We start from the raw sequence: 17,954 nt of genomic DNA on the forward strand, positions 1-17,954 counted from the left end.
TGTGCGAAGGACCCTGCCGAGCTGAGGCCTCGCGTCGGTGACGGTGTCCCCGGGGGCCTGGTCCCTTCCTGCTGCATCACCGCTGCTGGCCCAGCTCCGCTCTTTGCTGCGGCGGAGGGGCAGGCTGTGTAGCCGGGTAGTTCCTACTCTGGTCTCAGTTACTTCCTTCTTCAATAAGGGAAGAACACCCAGTGTTATGTTACATCAGCCTGGTTGACTTTGGCCTCTCTCCAGTGTCGGGAATGCTCTGAATTCTTCCAGGCTGCTTGTAGCCGTTTCTAGCTTGATGCATCATCGTATCTCAGTGAGCACTTGCTGTGCCCTCAGCCACTTGCTGGTGGAGATACTGAGTAGGAGTAGACTTGGGACAGAACGTCACAGGAATGCTCACTAAGATGCCCTCTCACTGCAACAGCAAAGTATTAACTAGCAGTCTCTTCTCAGAGTGGTTTTATTTCCTGGACTTGTGTCCTAGCCAAATAACGGTCACTTAAGAGGTGTTTCTGTGTCTTGTCTTTGACAATATTGTGTCAGTGGGTATCAGAAATGTCACTTGCATACCTGGCTTGTTACCTCTTTATCCACTAAACGGAAAGAAGGAAGTTTGGTTAATAGGTTGGGTTTTGTTAATCCTTATTCAGGATGCTTAGAAATGGATTATCTGTACAAAGCTTTTTCTTTATCATTACTGTAAGTTTGTAGACTTAAAACCTCCCACGGGGATATATCTTTCATTTTTTAAGAGGCAGCATTGTGAGATAAGAGACTTGTAAGATAACTAAGATAACAAAAAGATGCATTGGGATTAACAAATAACAAAGCCTGTGGTCTTCTTTTGTCTGTAGTTTATATTCTCTGAAACTAAGAATTACTACAAAGAGTGATTTCATCCATCTAAACCTGCAGGGTTTTTTACTGTTATTAACTACCTGAACTGCCAAGAAGTTTTCCTGTCTGGCAGCCTCAGTACAAACCTGGTATCAGTCTGTTCTTATGGGATGAAAAGAATCCTGATAAGCTAACTTTCTTTTTTTCAGGTTTTAATTCAGCACTTGAGTTTCACTGTTGTTGAGTTTGCTGTAGCTAATGGTTTAAAAAAATATATGTTAAGCAGGAAGATTTCAGATTTGATTAAATAACTTATCTGTCACCACATTCATACAGACAAAAGGGACAACTAATAGACAGAAGACTGTGACATTCCATGACACTGTAGTTATTTGAGTGTGTTTTAAGTCTTTTAAAACATACTGTCAAGTGACCCATGGGCTATTTTGACATTGAGCTGAGTGTGATAGCTGATCGTCTATGTGACCTTGTTTTCTCTTCTCCCGTAGGAAGAGGTTGACCCGTCACTTCAAGCACTTGAATCCCGCCAGGAGGAGATTCTAAAACGCTTGTATGAACTGAAGAGTGCTGTCGATGGTCTCTCAAAGATGATACAAACCCCAGATGCTGACTTTGATGTAACTAATATAATTCAAACAGATGAATGTTCTCCTCTGACAACACATGGAGCAGATTTAGATCTGATGCTTGGAAAGGTAAGTTTAGTTGAGCGGATACACTGATAGATACTGCCTTTGCTCTCCGATTTTCAGAGTTGGAAGGGTGGCATTAAAACCTGGGACACTCACAACTCAATATACAAGTCTTATACCCTTAGAAATAACCTGCAACTATCGTTGCATTTTGAGCATCCAGATTATAGGTATTTATAAATACTAAATCCTATATATTCTCATTCGGAAATAAGTTTAAATATTTAAATAACTTTTAAATATCCAAACTTGAATTGATTTATTTGAAGATTGTTAGAATTTCATATATACACATTCATGGCTGTGTACTTCAAAGTCTGATCTGGAATGTGTTTTCTCTGCTGAATGTTTTACTTTCCCTTAGGATTATGGTGCCCTGAAGGATATTGTAATCAATGCAAATCCTTCTCTACCACCGCTGTCGTTATTGGTACTACATCATCTGCTTTGTGAACGCTATAAAGTATTATCAGCTGTTCACACACATTCATCGGTGGAGAGTGTCCCAGAAAACCTCCTGAAATGCTTTGGAGAGCAGACTAAGAAGCAACCACGTCATGAATATCAGTTGGGCTTTACTCTTATCTGGAAGGATGGTAAGAATGAAGTTTACCTTGTAGATCAGTATTTTACAATAGGTGAGAAAATGAAACTTGTGCTATAAAACCTTGACAGCAGATGCTTTCTGTCATTGTGCTGATGGATGGATATGATGGATACGTACCTCAGATAACATTTTTGCTCTCTTTGTAGTTGTGAACAATGATAGGGACAGGGGATGAAGATTCTTGTCTGTGGTTACTGCTGTTAAAATACACGTGGCATTTACCTGGTTGTCTGTAACCACAGGATTTTTTTACAGAAGTGATTTTCACTTGCTACAAATAAGTTAGCTAGAATAGAAGTTAGGTGGGAGATTGGGCTGAAGTTTGTGAAGAGTGATCTCTTTATCCCAGATTCCTGCCTTAGACTAAGAAAACTGAAAACCATTCATTGGGTTAACGATGCTAACAGTGTTCCTGGCATCGCCAAGAAAATACATCCCAGAATTACCATTATGTTCAAATTCTTTACTGTGGTATTCACTTTTTTCTTTTCTTTTCTTAATTTCAGTTCCAAAACCTCAGATGAAGTTTAGCATTCAAACAATGTGTCCTATTGAAGGTGAGGGGAACATCGCTAGATTTCTCTTTTCCTTGTTGGGCCAGAAGTACAATGCAGTTACTTCAACTCTGATTGACAGCTGGGTTGATACAGCCATCTTCCAGCTGAAAGAAGGCAGCAGTAAGGAAAAAGGAGCAGTCTTGCGCTCTATGAATGCTGCCCTGGGCAAGACATCGTGGTTGGTGGGAAATGAACTCACTGTGGCAGACGTTGTTGCGTGGTGTGCGCTTCAGCAGACAGGTAGTGCAAACACTGCCCCAGCCAATGTGCAAAAATGGATGAAGTCGTGTGAGAACCTGGCACCTTTCAGCTCTGTTATGAAGCTACTAAAATAAACCTCTGCTTTTCATGATGGTGTACCTGTAATCTTACTCCATCTTATGCCTGCTGTAGTGGTTTGAGCCCTTTCTGAAGATGTATGTGTGTACTACAGTTGGACAGAATTCTAAAATCAATAAAAATTACAGCTGCCTTTTGGGTGTGACCTTCCTTTTCTGTAACTGATGCATAACGTGCATGTTTGTTTAAGCATTATAAGGTATCTAAAGTAGTTCTGTGTAAATACATATTTTTCCTTGTATTCTTTCCCCTGTGACCCAAATGCTTATTTACAAAACTTAAATTTTACTGAGGCTAAGTGCAATATGAATCCTTTCTGTTGACTGGAGACTTCTGAACTAAGACAAAAGGAGTAATAGCTTTAAAGAACATACAGGAAAATCAAAATGCATTGAAATATTTTTATATTAAAAAAAGTTTTATGTACCTTAACATACAATAGAGATTAGTTTTTCCTGTACTTAGACAGGAGAACCTAGTCTCATGTGTTCATCTTGTTCTTCAGAAAGGAGTCTTATTCTCTCTCTCAGTTTCTCTATTTCTTCCTCTTGCTGTCTCACCTTCTGCTGTAGGTTAGAAATAACCTGAAAATGAAAGTCGTTTTACTTCATTTATAGACAGGCAAAGATAAAGTCTAGTTAACCTATTTGAATTGTGTTCACAATCCACTACAGCCATGTCTGCAGCACCACAGCAAGTATATCAAGAAAAGGCAAAATCATAAAAAGAGTCTTCAGAACTGATAAAAAGCTTCAAAATCTTTTCTGACCTATAAAAATACCTCAAGCTGTATGTAAATCAACTGTCTAGTCTTCATAAAGTCACCTATACTTAACGACCATTTATCTCATTGCAAAGACACCAGAAACATTAATACAGTGGCCTAAATACTGTAATCAGAAAAATACAGACTCTCAATCACACAATCCCCTGAAGTTAAAACAAAAACCCTATTACAGGCAGGGAAACAAAGGCCATTTTTATATTTCTTTATCCTGTAAAGGCTGAGGTTATTGGTGTAACTTACATGTTCTGTGGTATGGAACAGTTCACTTTCGCGAAGCTGAGCAGCAGTTGGTCTTTCTGTAGATCTCTGACTGGTGAGGAGTTTAACGTACTTGGCTTGAATAGGCCATTCTTTGTAGAAAGTGTGAGGAATTTGGCCTTTCCTTAAATGTGTAAGAACTTCTGTTCTTTCCATTTCTGTTCCAAACGGTTGGAAGAGTTCCAGCAGGATAACACCCATGCTGTACATGTCTGACTGGTAACGGGGTGAAGAGAAAGTTCTGGGATAACTGCTATTTTTAATTACTTACTAGATTTTTTTTTTTTCTCATAAAAAATTAACAATATGAAAAAGTTTCACATGATGAAATGTCATGATGATATGAGAAGTACCATGACACTACTAAAGGAACACAAATTCAAATCTACAGATTATTCAAGGTGGTCTTAGAAACACAACTAATTATTGCATTAGTAGCAGACTAGAAAGCAAAGCTGAAATCCATGTTTCAACAAAAACATTAGGAGTAAGTAGGAGGAATATTTATGTATTTACCTACTGAAAGGCTTGTGTTAGTCCTATTATCTATGGTGATGTGTTAACAGGAAAAAAAAAAGAATCCCTACCTTGAAATCATAGTGAGATCCCTGCAATTGTTCTGGTGAGGCATAGAGGCAAGTCCCCACCCCTGAGGTATGTGTCAGTCCTTTAAAAAGACAATTTAGAATTAGCTAGTGCTACATTGTTACCACTTCACTCAATAATTTAATATTTAATTGTGTTAATATCATAGAAACTTAAACACTGAAACCCATTAAACTTTCTTCTCTTACCATTTATCTTTTCTCCCTTAAACCACTGGTCTGCATGATCCCAAAGAAGGTCTTTGCAGGCTAATCCAAAGTCTCCTATTTTTACACAATGATCTGATCCATATAGAAAGATGTTTCTGGGCTATAAAAGAAGACAGCAGAGAGTCTAAAATATATCTATATAAAGAATTATGAAAGTTCAGCTGTTTCAAAGTCTGTAAAACCCAGTGTTTCACAAGTATAATAATTATTTAACATCTTCATTAGTGAGAGAGGAAAAAAACAGTCATAGCAGATACCAAATTCTGTATTAGCAACACCATTTGGGCAGAAAGATGACATATAAAGGATCTAGAAAAAAGGAAGAAAAGCAAAACAGGAAAATCAGATTTAGTGGAAAAAGTTTTCTTTTTTCCCAGCTGAAAATGGGAAACATGCAGAACAGTAATGTTAACAGGAACAGGCAAGAGCTGACAGCAAATTAGACCAACTGACGTAGCAGGAAGATGAAGTATCATCTGTGGGCTGGACAGTGTAAACCAATATACGTTTCTATATGATAAGCACAGCTGCAACATGCTACTTGGTTTGGGGGAGTTGCTATGAAAAAAAAAAAAAAGACTTGAGTAGAGAGCTGAATGAAGTGGTTTTATCCATCTATTTTGGCTTTACGACCACTAAGGAGGAGAAATACTATCATGATGTATTGAGAGAAAAAGACATACTTGCCAGATAAAACGTAATAGGAAATTACTGGTTTTACTTAGTCTATATCACCAGGTTTCTGAGCTTAGGTATGTTTGGATGAAAAGGGAAAGCATTATTGCTTAAGCACAGTAAATGGCAGATCAAAAAATGCTCAAAAGCAGTCCATAAACCAAATTGTACATTACCAATTATTGGGGGGGAGAGGCAGGTAAAGAAGAAAATATTGTGATGTCCTATGAATTAATACACTGCCTTCTGCAGTACTGGCTGCAGTTCTGAGTCTCCTATCTCAAAAAGCACAAGAGATATGGAAAATTGTGCATAGATGAGTGACATGAATGCTGAAAACTTGGAATGGCTTATTTTCAAGGAAATCACTAAATATAAAAAAAGACAAACTGTTAAGTTTAAAACAGTTCTATTAAATCATACATGAAACAGGAAAAATGAGTATGAAACACTATTCAGTATTTCTTCCAATAAATGGAATAGATTATATCAAATTCAGTAATTGGTGGCAACTCAAAACTAGGACCATTCATCTGCACTCAGCACAGCTGAACTCTGTGGAGACACTGCTGCAGGATGGTTAATTAACACTCACATGCATTTTAAAAAAGACAAATTATAGAAATATCCATAAATGGCTATTAAGATGCTACATATAGTTAATCACATCAATTTGTTTTCCCCAAATGACAGTGTACCTCACTTAATACAACATATGGCGGAATCACATCTATTGATATTTGTGAATATTAATTTAGTTTTATTCAATATAAACAGAAACCATAACCAGAAATAGTACCTCTTGACTCAGACACACAACACTGACCACTGTTGAATACAGTTCCTGCACTGCCGACAGCCCTGCAGAGAAGGACTTGGGGATACTGGTGGATGAAAAACTGGATATGAGTCAGTGGTGTGTGCTGGCAGCCCAGAAAGCCAACTGTCTCCTGGGCTGCATCAAAAGAAGCGTGGCCAGCAGGTCGAGGGAGGAGATCCTCCCGTCTGTTCCACTGTCATGAGACCCCCACCTGGAGTACTGCATCCAGCCCTGGGGTCCCCAGCACAAGACAGAATGGACCTGTTAAGAGTGGGTCCAGAGGAGGCCACAAAAATGATCTGAGGGCAGGAACACCTCTCCTATAAAGAAAGGCTGAAGGAGTTGGGGTTGTTCAGCCTGAGAAACAGAAGGCTCCACAGAAACCTGACTGTGGCCTTTTAATATATAATGGGGGCTTATAAAAAAAGACAAGAGACTTTTTACCAGTGCTTGAAGCGACAGGACAAGGGGCAACAGTTTTAAACTGGAAAGCGGGTAGATTTCGATTAGATATAAAGACATTTTTTACAGTGAGGGTGGTGAGACACTGGAACAGGTTGCCCAGAGGAGTTGTGAATGTCCCATCACTGGAAGTGTTCAAGGTCAGATACTGGTATAGAGGAGACAATATATTTTTTCATATGTAACATAGCTAAACTCTTAAGAGCCCAGGTCATCTCAAATTTAACTATGAAGTTGTTTTCTTTCTCCCATAATGTAAGTTATCTTTGTTTTCTTCAACCTCAAGTAATAATTCAATGAACTTACTTTAATGTCTCGATGCATCACTCCCATGCTGTGGATATAGCATACTCCTTCTAATAACTCTTGAAAAATTTTCATTGTCCAGCGGACATCCACAAGATGGTATGGATCTTAAAACAAGTTAAAATGTAAATTATTTCAGCTAACTTAACTGAGTTATTTAAGCTTATGGGGGTATGTCTTGTTGAATTCTGTTTATTTATGATGTGGAAGAATTTTTAACAGAATTATGATAGTTTAAAAATTGAATGCTTCTCCTCAGATAGTATTTTTGCAACAGCAAAAAGTCACTAACCTCAAAGATCCAAAAAGGAAAGTTCAGGAGACATGAACATATGTCTGCCTGAAAACATTCCTCCAAACCCCAGCAAACAGTTATTTTATTATGAATTTAACAAACTGTTTAATTCCATGTTAAATGTTGAATTAGAATGAAAAGTAGTTCCAGACAAAATCATACAAAATTACATAATGACTTGTTTTCTGTATTGATTTGCATCCTTCCTTTTTGGATCCTAATCCTTCTGTTGTTGCTACTCTGTGAAATTCCCAAATCTCTGGCTGTAGCTGTCCTAAATAAACTTACCATCTCACTGTTTTCACCATTTCCTACATTATTATTTTATTAAACTACACAGTCTTCCTACTCTAACGACCCAGATCTAACAGGTCTGTTGCCACTTTGAACACTCTCCATTTACTCCTACTTGGGTTTCTGTTTCTTAGTGTCTGACTATGATAGCATTCACCTTCCCTGTTGCCTGTGAAAATGTGTGAAAATAGTGTTTTGCAAGATCAAATGCTGTAGTAATTCTGTCATTACCTGACCAGGAACGTCATCTCTCAGCTTATGAAAGCTGAAAGACTCTGATTACAGGAGAGATTAGTGGAAGTCAGCTGATAGTTAGCTGGTAAACCTGACTCCATGACTGAAGACAACAGATTTATCTCAATAGTGATTAAAACGAAGATTAAATATTAATCATACAGTTTATGTCTTACAATCTGTTAAGCATATGCTTTTTTTATGCAACCAACCCAGAGGAAGGAACATGTCTCTAATGCTTTAAGAGCATTAGACTTGTTCTTCCAAATGTCAACAATTATTGAAGACAGTTTTGTATCAGGGCGTGAGAACTCCCTCTGGCCACTCAAGCAATGTTAGATTCTTTAGACTCATGACAAATTAGCCTGTGTAGGAGTTTTGATTCTTAAGAACAAACTTTAAAGCTTTTAAATATGTTGTAACCTGTCTAGAACAAAAGATGATTTATATTTTCCACAGCATATAAATTAGCCTTCTCAGAGCTCTATTTTGTAGCAGCAAGACTACTACCAAAGCAAAATTTAAGTTATTTAAACAGCTTACTGAGAAAAAGCAGATTCTGTCAATAAAAAACTCTATTCCAACTAAGTAGTATTGCCCAGGCACAGATCTCTCCAGCTAACAACTACGCCTCAGGCATACATTCATCCAAGAGTTGTCTAAAACTCATGAACTTACATCTCTTTTGCCAACATCTATCATACAAACACTCAGTGCTAGCTGCCATTTGATTAAATGAATCATGAATCTGACGAAGATCCATACCATAAGCTGCTGAAGTAAAATATAAAATCAGGCAAGTGGACTTCCAACATGGAAAAACTAAATATTTGCTTTATAATGAGTCAGTAAATTGTTAAGTCAGTGCTGAATCTTACTGGAAGTTTCCTCTGTTCTCTCGTTGCATCTTTTATTACGGTCAACAATCCAGTCCCACAAGGATATTTCACACAGTTGCATTTGTATATGAAGCATCAAACAATACTCCACCTAACAGGAAAATAAGAGTCCGTGACTTTGCCACTGTAATATAAACAGCATTTCCTTAGTTATTTTCTTTAAAGCTAATAAAACAAAAATGTGTTTATTCAACTAAAAAAAAAAACAATTAGATACCAAAATTGCATCAAATACAGTATTGCTAATCTACTGCATTCAAGAAGCAGATGCAACAATGCTATCTAGTTTGGGGAGTTCTTTTGCTTGTTCCTCAAATTTTAACAATTGTTATATGATAAAAGCTAACAAAACAGCCAGCTACATACCTTAATATTCAAATTAGAGTTTAAAAGCTTCTAGACATACTGAACAGAGGTTCATTCTGGCTTAAGAAAATAGTGTAAATAAATATAAAATAGCAAAAAAAATCAACCTCTTGATACGGAATTTTATGATTTATTAACATGAATATGTAACTTCACACTCAGTTTCTGATAATGTACTAGTTTGTTTGATAACCTGGATAACTCAAGTAAACACCTTTAAAATCTTGGATTTCTTGCAAGAGGGAACTCCAGATGATAGCAAAAGCTTGAAGCATTCCAGAGCTGGCTGTATTATACAAAACTTCTCAGTGGTATGAATGCCAATAAAGTTTTAGAAGCATTGGCAAAATGATGATTCCCTGCCCAAATCTGCTTCTGTCTTTTCACATGTAATCCTGCATAGTATAGGCACCACATTACAGCCCTGGACACTTTCATGAATAATATCTGATTTAGCCATCACTACTGAAGATTTTCAAGTTTGATGAGGGTTTTTTTTATGTAGTTGTACTTCTTATTCACATAGGTACTTTGAAAGGACCCAAGATGACTAACACATGGAAGCTTTCTTGTATGCTGAGTTTTGCCACCTCCTCTGGTCAGCTTCCTTGAAATGGTGTTACTCACTTAAGTAAAAATTGTCTGTATTTTTGGCTCTAATCACAGTAATTTCTTTTTTTTTAAATTTATCACTATCAATCATTCCTCTGTCTATCAAACTCTACTTTACAAACATCATTAAATTAGACAGCAGTTAAGCATATTTAAAGAGAAGTGTATTTACCTCAAACTCTCCACAGAGAGCTACGTCATTCTTGGAGGATTCTTCAGTGCAGGACTTATTTCCAGTGCTAGCATCTTGACCCAGACTAGAATGACGTCCCCAGGCTGAATCATTTTTCACATCAGTGGATCTACTGCTAACGCTACTTACAGAGTCTTCTTGTAATTCTACGGATAATTCACATTTATTTGGTTTCATACACTCTTCACTACTGCTGCTGGTAAAATCATTCCTTACATCCATATTCCGCGCCGATTCACTATCCAGATTTCTAAGACTGTTATTGTCACAGGACTTCTTTTCTTGTGAAGTAACATCAGCAAAGATAATTGAACTACTACTTTCCACACTCTGAATGCGACAGTGATCGCTGGAAATAATAAAGGAGATAGATAAATTAAAATATGTACACAGTTTTGTACCATCTATTTGCCATACACCATTCTGAAAACTTTTTGTTTCAATTGCAAACTGCATTTCAGTGTAATAGTTCAGCTGCTTCTCATATAAAACTTTAGGATTACATAATTGGCAGTGTAGGCTCCAGCCTTTTTAATACCTTCCCCCAGCAGGGATTTCTGACAGCTGACCCAGACAGCTGATAGACAGGTACAGTCCTTAGTCACAGCATTCCCTGGACAGAAGTGTGATGCATCTCCATTCCTTTAAACTTTGGAAGTTACAATCTATTTCTCATATGATTCCATCTCCTTATTGAAAGGGCTCATTAACACTTCTGAGAAACAGAAAGCCCCATCACTCTAAGACTCCACAGTACTAATCAGTGTTGCGATTGGCACAGAACTTTTGAAGTAAACCTGAAGCCCAGTACTACTCAGGCACTCAGAAACTGTGATATCCAAAGAAGGTGGAAGTATCCAGTAACATCCTTCAGCTTATGCAACAAGAGAAACAATGACAAGGATAATTAAGATATTTTTGTAGTTATAATTTGGAAGCAAAAAGCACTTATGTAATATATGCTGAATTCTGTACTCTTTTAACATTACTTTAAAAAGAGCTTTATGTTAAAGCCAAATAAATGTTATAATTGAGATTTGTAATACCTACTTGCTACTCTCTTCCTCCAAAGATAATGGCTGTAACTCCATTATTGTTTTATCTATTGATGAAAAGATAAAATACGGTATTTTACCAAAAAAGCATGCATACATTTAATATAAATTAACATTTAAGCTACAGTATCTTACTGAATTTAACTTCATTACCTGTAGATATCTTTTTCTCTATTTCTGCTGCTGCAAAAGGTGCTTGTTAGTCTGTTAAGAAACAACCCTAATATGTTTTTCATTTTTCTTTAAATGAAAAGAAAATACATGTTGTAAGAGGTCACTGAAAGGGTTGTACTACTCTCATATTCACCTAGATTTCACCTTTAAGAAGTTCGCCTGTTCAAAATTAGGGCTTATAATGTATGTGATAAAACAACATTGAAGAAGCAACTCCCCAAGGTTGCATCTTCCTGCTGCTGTGTTGAAGATACTTAGTATTTTGGAAATAATTTTCATTCAAATTGTATATTTATGTGAAAAAGCTAATTGTTTTAGCACACAGAAGCAAATATGAAACACCAATCTTGTAAGCCAAGGAAAACCATTAAGTACCACAGGACCTACCTATAGATCCAGCTATGTACCTACATTACCACGATTAAATACTTGTGAAGTACTCCCAGCACTAAAAAGTTGCATCCTTCAAGATTCTCAGTATCATTGGTTAAAAAGTCTTGTCTGTTTTTCTATACTGTGAACTTCCTATGCATTTTCATTTGTGCTTATAGCTGACTGGGCATCAAGTCACTGACTTGGAAAGCAATAAAGTCATATATAGCATGAGCAAACCTCCCACTAAGAGAGGATCAAAAGAATTAACTGCTAAAGGCATAAAGAAAGAAAGGGACCAACGGATTAGGGTTACAAAGGGACAAAAGGACAAAGTGTGGGAAGAGCTGAGAACAGAGAAACTGAAGAGAAAAAACTGGGAGCGGGGAAGAAGGTGTAAAATTAACACAAAAGTAGATAAATTCTCAACAGTTACAAGACAGTAGCGGATACAGAAAAAACAGATTGCTCTGTCCCTACAGAACTATGAAACACCATTAATCTCATTTAAAAACTCTCCTGTGGAAAGCAAAATAAGAGTGAAATTTTTTTCCCCATTAAAGTATTTATTTCCAGGTTCTTTCAGTTTTTCTAAACTCTTTTCCAGATAGGAAGAGAAGCATAGTGGGAGACTTATTCTAGTTTGGCTACAACTATGAGATTTCAAAAAAATGGTAGCAAATTTTGGGGTTTTTTCCTCCTGTTCATCACTTTTCCTCCCAGTATCTCAAGTGGCTCATTCCCCAGTATTCTTCTCCCTGTCAACTCACTATTTCTTGCATCCAAAGGTTTTCATTGCATTCCACTGAACTTTATACAACTTTAAAATCCTCTTCATATATTACCAGAAGTGAAGCTAATACTTCCACAGTTCCAAATTCATCATTAAGTAACAAATAAGTTAATAGGCAAGAGACTGAAGTGCACAGAGGGACATGAATACCTGGTGGTCACTTGCAGTTTGCATTTTTTTTTTTGGTTGTTTTAAGGAGAGAAAAAAGCAGTTATTCTATCAGAGAAGTAATACCCTCCTGCAAATAATAATACAGAGGTTCTAAGCAGGATGCAAGCAAGAATTACACAATATGCTGTACTTTCCTTTTGGGCGTACTGTTTGAACTTGTTCCATCCAAGCAGTGTGATAGCCTACAATATTAGGATGCTGCAGCCCAGCCAACACTTTAACTTCTCGTAGCACCTAAAAGGACCAAAAAGAAACAGTAAGACTGTCCTTTACTCTTTAGTAAACCCAAAAGATAACAAAAAAACCCAATTTCTGACTGAGAAACAGATACAATTATTACAGTAATGGAGAAAATTTGGAAGCTTTAAAATGAATTATGATTTTCACAGTTGCAGATGCAATCAAATTAAAGTTAATAATATGCTTCTTTTAATGGACTTAAATACCTCTCAGTTGCTTTTTTCTACTATTTCTATTGATAGGGTCAAATCTTTAGAAACTCGGAATGCATAAAAAACATTATTGACATTTTTGATGTTTTGGCAAATATTAGCTGCATTACTAAATGAAATCAGAACCAGCTAGAGCGGACAGGGAGTTAAAACAGATGAAATAAAGGAAAAAGGATACCTTCATGCAATCTCTTCTTGTAGCCTTCTTAATGTTAATTTTTTTAATAGCATAGAACTGACCATCTAACTTGTTTCTGACCTGAAAACAATTACAATAGGACAAAATTAGATGTTAATGTGTTTAGATTAATGAATTATTAAATCCGTTAGAACCAACTATTTCCTAAAAATTAATTTCTGCACTCCATTCAGATAACCTCTCACCCCATCAGAGAATGAAACTGGGATTAGGATGAGCTGTCTAAGATAAGGATACTCTACTTCTGCCTTCTTTCAGGACTGCAAACATCTAATCCAATCTTTGTGAAATATATAGCTTTACAACTATCTTTCCATCAATTAAAAAAATGATGATAGGTCCTGATAACTGCTTAAACAAGTCCTCAAAAAATCTGTGAGGCCACAGCTGTCATTTACATATGGCACATACCACATGGGAAACCTTAGGCTGGCCGTACACTGCAAGTATTTAACACAATTCAACATTGGGTTGCATCATTTACATTCATACTAAGGCTGCTTTTTTTCAAGCAGCCACAACTGGAACATGGGATGTGCAGACTCATCAGCTACTGTGGCTGTTTTAAGTCTATGTATCACCGTACTTCACGTGAGAAATAAGGCGTTCGCATTCACTTTAGAAGGGTCAAAATACACAAAGTAAAATATCTGCTGTATCCTGCTTCTGACAAACAGAAAACAGAAACCACAACTGAGCATATTTTGAAATGAAACACCAACATCCTTCACACATGCAGGTATGCACCTGTTCCATTGGAAAATGAGCATTTTTGTTTTTCCATTAGGAAAATAAACAAAACAGACCAAACAGTAACTCTAAATTTCAAAGAAAAACAAGATACAAACTGAAGGTAAAGAATACCTTGTATACTTCACCATATCCTCCTTTTCCTAGCCTTGCAATCTCATCAAATTCATTCAAGTATCGTGAAGTCTGTGCTTCAAAGAGAACTTCTTTTTCCCTAATCAAAAAAGTTAGGCTGCATTAAATTAAATTACAACTTATAAGTAAGGTATTATATAGGCTACAGGTGTACACAATCTAGAAATACTATTTAAATTATGGAAAGAAAACACTTTGACATTACCATAGTGAATACTGAAAACCAGCAGACTGCAACAGCGTGCACATGTGCTACAAATCCACACTCTGTGTTTACATAAGTATTAAGATGATTTATTTAAGTTTATGCCTGATAAATCTTGTTTTCCTGAATGGTGGCACTAACCACTAGAGTTGTACTGAAGAAGGAATTTTCATCAGATTGTTTTGAGAGTTTGGAGAAATTTTCACTTTATTTCCGTTCCAGGGCCAAAATATGAAATGTAGTATTAATTATTTTCAGAGTGCAGCATGGAACTTTAGTTAGGGAGTGAAGTTTAATATTTCTAAATGCTTTGAATACATACCCAATTGCACGAGAATCTCCATTATCAAGTTCCTATGAAACAACAAAATCCAACATAAAAACATGCCGTACAGAACAACAGGTCTACCATGCCATCATCAATCAAAATAGAAACTACAACTACGTTCTTAGAAGAAAATGAGGTTACTGATAGCCATTCATTCTGCAGAGAGCCCCAGCACACTGAAGTATTATTATCCCACCAGTAATCTGCTAACATCTCTCTGCTGGAGAGATTACTGCCCTTTTAGAGCTCTGCTGGCAAACAGGATAAAATGAGGGCTCTAAAACATCCTTAAGACAAAATTAACTAGCTTAGTTCAAGCAGCGAGATAAGCAAACTGGTCTGATTCAGCCTGAAGCAGATTATGCAGTATACAAATTATGCCCTTCACTAACATAAGTAAGAGGGTGTTAACATAATCAACTGGAACAGTTAGAAGTTGAAAATGGATGTCTGTCCACCTTGACTGTGTTTATAAATTATTTTTTTTTACTTTTTAAAAATTACTATTTAATAAGGAACAAAATATGGCTGGCTTCAAAAGCTTTGCTTTGCACCTATAGAACCAGAACGTGCCATCTCAAACAGCTAAGGCAGAACAGGAATACCATTTTGTATAATTATTAAAAAGACCCAATCCAATATTAAAAGAACCCTCAAACAAAAGTTTCTTTGGATGCAATGATGTGTTAATTCCTTAAAGCAGAGGTTGCCAAAGCAATTTAACAAAGCTTACCCCATTAAGTATTTGTCGATTAGCTGCTTTCATTAGTTCAGTAATGGCTCTATTGTGCTGCAGTCTTACAGTACTAAATTCATCACAGAAGGCAAAAGGGGAGAGCAACCCTGTTCTCGTGAAAGCCTGACGAAGTACTGTACAAAGGAACAGAGAAAGGTCACATTAAATAAAGCCTGCCAATAAGACCATGTAAACAGTTGTTGTTTTTTAAATGAGAAAGTTTATTTGAAAGATAGCACATCTGAAAAACTGAACAGTCCCTCCTATTCTAATGCTGTTTCCCATACTCTTGGCAATAAAAACTAATTCAATCCAAACTAGAGCTGCTCTGTGGGAATCTCTTTACATAATACAAGTATTTGCCACACCCTTCATGGTCGCAACTGCATCTCCTCTTCTTCCATATCTCAGCAAATGAATTATACAAAGAGTCGCCCATTCACTTACTTGTTACCCTTGGACAAATTTTGATCAGTGGAAAGATAAATTCAAAGCATGTTCACAATGATGAAGACATGTTTATAATAAAACGTGGTAATGTCAAGATTTTCTACTTCACATACAAACTCACACATTCGTGCACATACTCATAGTAAAGAATGAAGTCATTCTCTTCCATCCCACTCCCCAAAAAGCACCACATCTTTCTCAGTTAGAGTAAAATGCTTTGGCAGACAAAAACCTAACAAATATTAAGAGATGACTGCAACTGCGAAGATGCTACAAAAATGTACTTAAAAGTTTTAGGAGTTTCAAGCTCTTAAAACAAACTCAGTCGTTAATTTTTTTTTAAGATGTTTCTTTGGTACAAGCATTTCAAAAATCAACCTATGACTTTATCTTTTAAAGGGGATAAAAATTATTGGAAGTGAACCTATAAAAAATCAGGGATTTTGCTATACAAGCCTTTATGAACAGTTACACACACCAGGAAAGTGGGAAAAAGCCACCCTTACCAACATGAATATACCAGCCAAAATCGCAAAACAAGATATGATTACTGCAGTATATTTTTATTTTATTGATCAGGTTTATTCCACTTGGGAAAATGGTTTAAACTATACCAGTGGAGGAACATCATTTTCCATAGAAGTACACTGGGAAGCCAAGAAGCTACACACTTTGGAAGATGCCCAGGTTGTTTGGGGTTTGTTTCGGTTGGGTTTTTTGAGGCATTTTTTGTTGCTGTTGTTTTAGTTGGGTTTTTTCCCCCCCTCCTCTCTCAAAAGGCGGAAATCTGGTTGGAGTTTTTCCCCTTAATATTTTTGGTTTTGATAGAGATGGTAGTAAGAACCAGGGCCAAACATTTCTATCAGACTTCAAGAACGAAAAAATGACAGTTGTCTGCACTGTTGCTACTGGATGCTATAAACAGCTTCACTTTTAAGTACAAACAATGTATTAGATTTTATTTTCTACAATCAGGTAGAGTGAGGAGAAAAACCTTGGAGATTGTTTCTCAAATGCATTAAGCATGTGCCTAAACGAACAAAATACCTAAGATAAGTCACATACCAAAAAGACAGATTTCAAAAGAAACACCTGACAACTAAGAATGTGGCCTCCCTGAATTATATCACAAGATTTTATGGGAAAATAAAGGACTTACAAAGGTATTTACTCTGATTTTCACAGACCATAATTTTGAAAGGTTTAGGGAAGGCTATGATACAGCTATTTCTTGATAAATATTTTTATTAAATTCCTCTTCTGTGTTTTCAGATCAGATTAACAGTTAGATAATTTACCCTGGTACCCTTCTGATGATGCAACTCACATGATATAACTGGAACATAACTGGCTGATCCTTGCACCTACAACAATATTCTGCTACTGTTCTCAAAAATAAGACAGGTCCTCATTCCCAATTAAGCTGATTCAGGGTATTCATCCTCTTCTCAGAATTACTCTTGTCCCAATGAGATGCAACCTACAGCTTTGTATTGACATTACACTGTCATTCTGCACCTAAGAAACTGGTATATATTGCAGTAAGGCAGTTTTAAGAGACAGGAAAGAACTACTCTTACTAACTTCGGAACAAACACCTGGAATGAACGGGGTTGTGGGTGTACATGTGGCAGAGATGCTCCAGCAGCGACACAAGCAGCAGCTGGTTTTGGATGGTTGAAGTGAAATTCACAAATTTTTGCGACCCATTTGCAACTCGCAGCTCGGCCGGCACATCGGATTCTGGAAAAGGACAGTCAGACGAGTGAGTTCAGCCCTCAGAACATGCCCGTCTACCAAAAACATCACCACCGCAAACGAACCCACCCACACAGCTTCAACACAGCCCCGGCTCACAAAAAGGCACCACACGAGCTGCCACTGAGCGAGAAGCTTAAGTCACTAATTAGGAACCTAATTATAATTAATTTTTATGGGTGCATTTGTAAAGGAGCCAACCGGAGAGGACGAGGCTCTCCCCGCGGGAGGGGGAGCTCCCACCGCGGCTGCAGGGCCTGCCCGCTCTTGCATCACCCTCCGCGGCGGCCGCTTCCTCCAGGCAATGGGGAAGGAA

General features: G+C 37.1%; 2 protein-coding genes across 2 annotated transcripts; one reads left to right on the forward strand and one right to left on the reverse strand.

The window, feature by feature from the left end:
- The first annotated feature begins 1,330 nt into the window (after window positions 1-1,330).
- On the forward strand, window positions 1,331-3,176 carry AIMP2 (aminoacyl tRNA synthetase complex interacting multifunctional protein 2). The gene is made up of 3 exons (XM_010169938.2): window positions 1,331-1,544; window positions 1,906-2,137; window positions 2,655-3,176. Exons 1-3 carry the CDS (start codon window positions 1,437-1,439, stop codon window positions 3,038-3,040), a joined length of 726 nt encoding a protein of 241 aa, XP_010168240.2. The 5' UTR covers window positions 1,331-1,436; the 3' UTR covers window positions 3,041-3,176.
- A 249-nt stretch (window positions 3,177-3,425) lies between these two features.
- On the reverse strand, window positions 3,426-17,623 carry EIF2AK1 (eukaryotic translation initiation factor 2 alpha kinase 1; the record flags this gene model as incomplete). The annotated part of the gene is made up of 14 exons (XM_029085443.1): window positions 3,426-3,628; window positions 4,072-4,305; window positions 4,677-4,756; window positions 4,884-5,004; window positions 7,168-7,274; window positions 8,869-8,980; window positions 10,040-10,409; window positions 11,111-11,162; window positions 12,742-12,859; window positions 13,256-13,336; window positions 14,141-14,240; window positions 14,689-14,720; window positions 15,428-15,564; window positions 17,465-17,623. Coding segments are annotated over 14 exons (1,826 nt in total), but the record flags the coding sequence as incomplete, so codon positions are not given.
- Between the last annotated feature and the right edge of the window lie 331 nt (window positions 17,624-17,954).

This window comes from Antrostomus carolinensis, unplaced genomic scaffold (assembly GCF_000700745.2).
Source record: "Antrostomus carolinensis isolate BGI_N321 unplaced genomic scaffold, ASM70074v2 scaffold21246, whole genome shotgun sequence".
NCBI classification, from domain to species: Eukaryota; Metazoa; Chordata; class Aves; order Caprimulgiformes; family Caprimulgidae; genus Antrostomus; species Antrostomus carolinensis.